Source organism: Musa acuminata, unplaced genomic scaffold (genome assembly GCF_036884655.1).
Source record: "Musa acuminata AAA Group cultivar baxijiao unplaced genomic scaffold, Cavendish_Baxijiao_AAA HiC_scaffold_1138, whole genome shotgun sequence".
In the NCBI taxonomy this organism is placed as follows: domain Eukaryota; kingdom Viridiplantae; phylum Streptophyta; class Magnoliopsida; order Zingiberales; family Musaceae; genus Musa; species Musa acuminata.
This window is the reverse complement of record NW_027021350.1, coordinates 2796880-2802718: the sequence shown is the minus strand read 5'-3', so window position 1 is coordinate 2802718 and position 5839 is coordinate 2796880. Positions and strand designations below refer to the sequence as shown.

At 47.2% G+C, this 5839-nt stretch overlaps 1 protein-coding gene across 4 annotated transcripts; it reads left to right on the top strand.

The window, feature by feature from the left end:
• The first annotated feature begins 1059 nt into the window (after positions 1 to 1059).
• Positions 1060 to 5268, top strand: LOC135583727 (zinc finger CCCH domain-containing protein 53-like). 4 transcript variants are annotated; one of them, XM_065179295.1, is made up of 10 exons: positions 1060 to 1590; positions 1776 to 2910; positions 3000 to 3152; positions 3255 to 3440; positions 3532 to 3629; positions 3709 to 4005; positions 4114 to 4228; positions 4343 to 4564; positions 4642 to 4708; positions 4784 to 5268. In XM_065179295.1, exons 2-9 carry the CDS (start codon positions 1838 to 1840, stop codon positions 4673 to 4675), a joined length of 2178 nt encoding a protein of 725 aa, XP_065035367.1. In that variant the 5' UTR covers positions 1060 to 1590; positions 1776 to 1837; the 3' UTR covers positions 4676 to 4708; positions 4784 to 5268. The 4 variants fall into 4 exon arrangements, with proteins under 4 accessions (XP_065035367.1, XP_065035366.1, XP_065035369.1 ...); XM_065179294.1 differs by having other exon boundaries at positions 1060 to 1641; XM_065179297.1 differs by having other exon boundaries at positions 1061 to 2910; positions 3715 to 4005.
• Positions 5269 to 5839: the final 571 nt, after the last annotated feature.

Sequence of the window (5839 nt, the reverse complement as noted above, 5' to 3'; positions counted from 1 at the left end):
GTAGATAAAGAATTGATCTATTATGATGTCTTGATCATCATAATAAAAAATACTATAAAATCTATACAAGAATAGTCAAATGTATTCCTAACCTCAAATACTATAATGAATTCATTGATCCATCCACTTATATCAATATACTTTATAGATTGATTTATAGGGTATCTTCGAAACTAACGAAAATAATATCATTGGGATGACATGTTTCATATTATTCAAAATAAAAATATTATTTAAAAAATAAAAATATAAGATACTTTCTAAAAAGATAAAAATGAAAACTTTTTTAAAAAAAATTAAATATTATAATGGATTGGATTCAACACTGAATTAGTTTTGGTCCATCTAAATTGAACTTGAAATATAAAAAAGTTAGGGTGTCAACTTTCCAATCATTGGATACTTTGGAGGTAAAAAAAAAAAGAAAATGGTTTTAATTAATTTCTATTTTTTAAAATCTATATACAAATTGGGGATGAAGAGAAGACGAAGTGACCTAATAGGACCCTCAATCTTCGAACAACATAAGCTGTTCCCACGTGCCGACGCACATGCACGTGTGGGTTACGCACAGGCTTGAAACCAGCATCCGTGAATGGGGTTCTTTTGGAGCTTTAGGTGGTGATGACCACCCCCTCGATGTGACTCTCTCTCTCTCTCTCTCTCTCTCTCTCTCTCTCTCTCTCGGACCGCACTCCAATGAAAAGAAAAGACGCAGAGGGAGGGAAAGCTCCAAAAACTTACACCGCTGCAGCAGCAGCAGCAGCAGCAGCAGCAGCAGTAGCAGCGGCTGCTGCTGTTGCAGTAACATGTAAGAAAAGAAAAGCAAAAGAAAAGAGGAGTGAAGCCACATGTGTTGCGTTGTGCATGGTTACAACAAGACCACGGCGTGACGCCTCTAAAGCGAGTGGTAAAAGCTGCACAAAGAAACAAGGGCACATATAAAAGAAGAGAAGAGCAGCAGCACTGCGTGGGGCGTTGGATTCTATGATATCCAAATCAAAATCCGGTTGACCGCATTCACCACTGTCATTTCATTTCTCTACTGCTGAGATCTTAAGCTTCCGTGCTTACAGTAAGCTGCTCGCATGTCATCCAACTATCAGACTGAATGCAGTAGGTCGTAGTAATAATAACACTGATGATGATTTTGAGAGGGCAACGTTACCACTGCCAGCAGTCCGCCACCAGAAAGCCAGCAATAAAGATTGGGAAAGGAGACGGAAGGGGACAGTGAGCCCTGGAGACCCAAATGATGGCTTAGGGAACAGGGAATTTAGCAGCACTAGGACAGAGATTGAAGAGACCAGAAAAAGAGAACGAGTGAGTGTGTGTGTGTGTGTGAGGGGAAAGGGAGACTCACCCAAAGCCTGGGCCTCTCTAAAGGAGAGAGAAAGAGAGAAAGAGAGAGAAAAGGGTTTCAGGTGGAGGAGGGTGAACGTGCTCCTCTATTTGAGAAGATGCAGATCTATCCAAATTAAAGAACAAGAGGCAGAGATGGAATATGTTATGTAGAAAACAACGCCAAGGCTGTGCCGGGAGAAGTAACAGCCGACGGTGGGGTTGCGACCGAAGACTGCTCCATTAATGGTTGAGTGCCCCGTCTTACCTCTGTCCCGCTCTCTTTCTCTGTGGAAAATGGTGTGTCCTCCTCCATCACTGCTAGTCGTATATTAAGTAGGAAGTCACCGTCTTCAATCACAAGATGGTGTCTCTTCAGATACATGCTTCAGGTTTACTGTCTTCTTCCTCTAATATGGATGTTGAAATGGCAGCTGAGAGAAACTTCTGGTAGAGAAGGAAGATAGAGAGAGAGAGAGAGAGAGAGAGCATCCTCATGGACGTGTACGAGGCGACGAGGGTGGTGTTGGCGAGGATACAGAGCTTGGACGCGGTGAACGCGGCCAAGATCATGGGGTACATCTTGATCCAGGAGCACGGCGACAAGGAGATGATCCGCCTGGCTTTCGGCCCTGAGGCCCTCCTCCACTCCGTCGTCCTCAAGGCTCGCAAGGAGCTCGGCCTTGCCGCCCCTGCTCTGCCCCCCTCCTCCTCCTCCTCCGCTACCTCTCCTGCCGCGGGTGGCGTCGCCTCCCCTTCTCCCTTTGGCCTTTTGGCTCGCCAGAACTCCTCTTCCCGCTTCTCTACCAACTTAGTCTCCTCCCCCACCTCCTTCGCTCCGCCGCCTGTCTTCTCCCGCGCTGGTAGAGCGAACGGCGCTCTGAACGGGTCCCTGGAGGAGCTCCAGGCCTCCGAGGAGCTCCTCAGCCCCGGCAGCCCGAGTCCCTCTCCCTTCTTCAACGGCTGCGGAACCGCTGGCGACTCGCTCGTCGATGAGTTCCACCTCCAAGACCAACTCTCCTTCCTCCACGATCAGGCCCCCTGCCACTCCCTTCCTATTGGCCCCAGATCCGTCGCTGCCGGCGGCGGAGGCGATCTCTTCAGTCCGGACATCGGGTCTCATAGTCCGAGCGGCAGCGGAGACGGGCTGCTGTTTCCTTACAGAATGGGATGGGGTGTCAACGGAAACCACCATCGCCGGAGCTGGTCCGCTGCTGATCTCCCCCTTCGTTCGGACGCCATCGCAGCCGCGGGATTCAGTTGGAAGCCGTGCCTCTATTTCGCCAGAGGTTACTGCAAGGACGGGACCGCGTGTCGCTTCCTCCATGATCTGCCGGACGAGACCGTCGCGGCGGTAGCTGCGGGCGCGAGAATGGACGCTGCGGTGGAGCAGCAGTGCCAGGAGCTGCTGCTGAGATCTAAGAGCCAGAGGATCGGGGGCGGCGGGGCGTCGCAGCTGACTGCGTCGGCCTTCCCTTACTCCCCGCTTGGTTCCCTGCCCTCCTCTCCATCATCCACGAGCAAATGCCTCGACTTCCTGCTCCAGCAGCAGCCAAGCGATAGCCCAAGGCAGCAATTCCTTTCGCTAACGTTTTTGCACCTTTCTTCGGCATTTTGTCTGTCGACAGTGGAAGCTAAGAAGCTTTGGTCCTTCACAGGGCCGCAGCGGCGGCGGCGGCAGCAGCGCTAATGCGAACGAGGTTGGAGAGGGGCGATTTCGCAGGGATGGCCAATCCTGGGTCGAGGCAGATCTACTTAACCTTCCCCGCAGACAGCACCTTCACCGAAGAAGACGTCTCCAACTACTTCAGGTTGGTTCTTACTCGTTCTCTCAGGTAGATCAGCTTCCGAGCTCAATCATCAGTCCAAATCTCTCTGATCTCTGCTTCAATCTTCGTCGTTCGAATCGGAAGCATCTACGGGCCAGTACAGGACGTGCGGATCCCGTTCCAGCAGAAGCGAATGTTTGGGTTCGTCACCTTCGTCTACCCCGAGACGGTGAAGCTGATCCTGGCTAAAGGAAATCCCCACTTCGTCTGCGATGCTCGGGTTCTCGTCAAGCCTTACAAGGAGAAGGGGAAGGTCCCCGACAAGTGCAGGCACTCTTCTTCCTCCTCCTTCCATCAAATGCTCGTTTCCGTTGCTCATCGCTGCCTACGATGAATGATGTGTTCCCCTGCTCTCATTCAGGAAGCCGCAACAGCAGCAGACTGAGAGGGGCGACTTCGCTGCATGTACGACTCCTACCGGCCTGGAATCCAGAGATCAATTTGACCTTCAACAGCTTGGTTAGATTCTTAGATCTTCTTCTGGTCGTTCTGCTCGTTTCTCTTTAGCTTTTACCGAAGCTTAAGCTGGATGACGTAGCAGCAGCAAGGATGCTGTACAACAGCGGCAGCAGCAGTCAGGAGCTACTGCTGCGGAGGAAGCTGGAGGAGCAGCAGCAAGCGCTGGAACTGCAGCAGGCCATCGAGCTGCACGCGAGGAGACTCATGAATCTCCAGCTCCTCGACCTCAAGAACCGGACTCTGTGCTCCTCAGCCCCCGCCTCCGTCAACTCTCCCACCATCAAAGCTGCTCCAGCAATCACTATACCTACAGCCGATACCGCGAGCAGCAGCGGCGGCAGCAGCAGCAGCAGCCAAGAACAATCACCAACCGGAGGTGAGCTGGGTCATGATGAACAAATAGTTACCGGTGAATTGTTTCTTTGTTTAGAAGTTGGGAATTTCTCGGCGGCGCAAGTCAATCCTGTTTGCTTGGTATGAGCAGTCCAGAAGATGAACAGTTGCAATGGCTTCCTCGAACACAAGACGGTCAACTCTGCTGATAAGAAGGAATCTGGTGATGAGGCAAACCCCAACAAGGATGGCGATATCCATGAAAGGTAATATACCATTAAACAATCCAAACCCATTGCCTCTTTCGATCTCTACATTGTGATTTCTTCTCCTGTCGATGCCATGACTGAATTGTTTCGGTTTGCAAACCATGGATGCAGCGCCGAGCATAACTTGCCCGATAGCCCCTTCGCCTCGCCTAAAAAATCTTCGATCGTGCCCGATCCTTTCTCCGTCCCTGAAATGGAGATGGCAGCTGCCACTGCTGCTTCCGTGAACGATAGTAGCAGCAGCAACACCTACCTGATTGCCTCCACATTGCCACCATCCTCTTCCACGTTGGACATGGCTTCCCACAAATCATGCTTCTTCCAAATGCCAAGGTAAGATGATTAGTTTGATGTTCTCTTCATGCGGATGGAAGGATGTTACAGTCCATTTCTGGTTCTTCTTATGCCAGGGTCTCCTCCACTCATGGAGCCATTGGAATGTAGAGTTGGTAATGAGGAAGTCCTCCATGGATCACAGTGAGAATCAAACAGTCAAATAATATGCAGGTTATGGGAGTTGCTTATCGTTGATCTTAGAATGTTTTCTTGCAGGAAAAAGCAATGAGGAGTTTGATCGTAACCTTCTATAGTGTAAGCTACTAAGCTCCATAGGTAATCCATTCTATGCCACAGCACAAGCTCATGGAAAGGAGCAGCTTCAGTAACCAGAATCAGCTATATACTACTACTGCTACTACTACTACCATCTGCCACTACTGCAGCTTCTCATCACCATCCAATCCATTAAGATACTCCACCATCTCACAGACACCAAACAGAAGAAGAGAACAGGAAAGGACAAACAGCAGACTGATTTCTGTAAAGGATAGCTCAGTAAGAGATAAAAGCAGCACAGGGAAGGAGGTGACCAACAAAAAGAGACTAGGTGTGATCATTTCCCTGCTGCCTGCTTGTAGAGTGGTCTCTTCTACCTCCCACCTCCCTTTGGTTGCTTTTTGCCATCTCTAATTGTGACAAACATATAGACAAAGAAATGTGTTCAGATAGTCATAAATATGTTGTTCTGCATTCCTCTATCCCTTCCTTACTTGTCTATAATTTGGTACTCAAATAAATATTTGAGATAGCTTACCACACAAATTCCTTTTTTTTTTTTTAAGATAAAAACAAGTTCACTAAAATTGGGAATATGAATCCATTTTATCATCAAAAATTTCAGTAATCTATTATTGAATTGATAAAAAAGTTATATATTTTTTATATTCTTAACCTAAAAAAGTTATTTTGTTGAAGGTCAAATTAATATTTTACCAACTGTTCTTTCATTGTTCAGATTCTAAGATAGCATGGATTGGATTAGCGGGTGGATTTGTATTTGTTGTATTAATTGTTGGGAATGGAAGAGCAAAGAAAAAACAAAATGATATGATACGATTTGTATTTGTTGTATTAATTGTTGGGAATGGAAGAGCAAAAAAAAAACAAAATGATATGATACGAGTAAAACGAATCATTTTGATTCAAGAAAATTATATTTAAAAACAAGAGAATTGACAAGAACAATTATGGTCCTATTTATAGGATCTAGTAACTATTTTATAATTATTAGATTATGATTGAAGTAGTTATTGAAATCCTGTAATTATT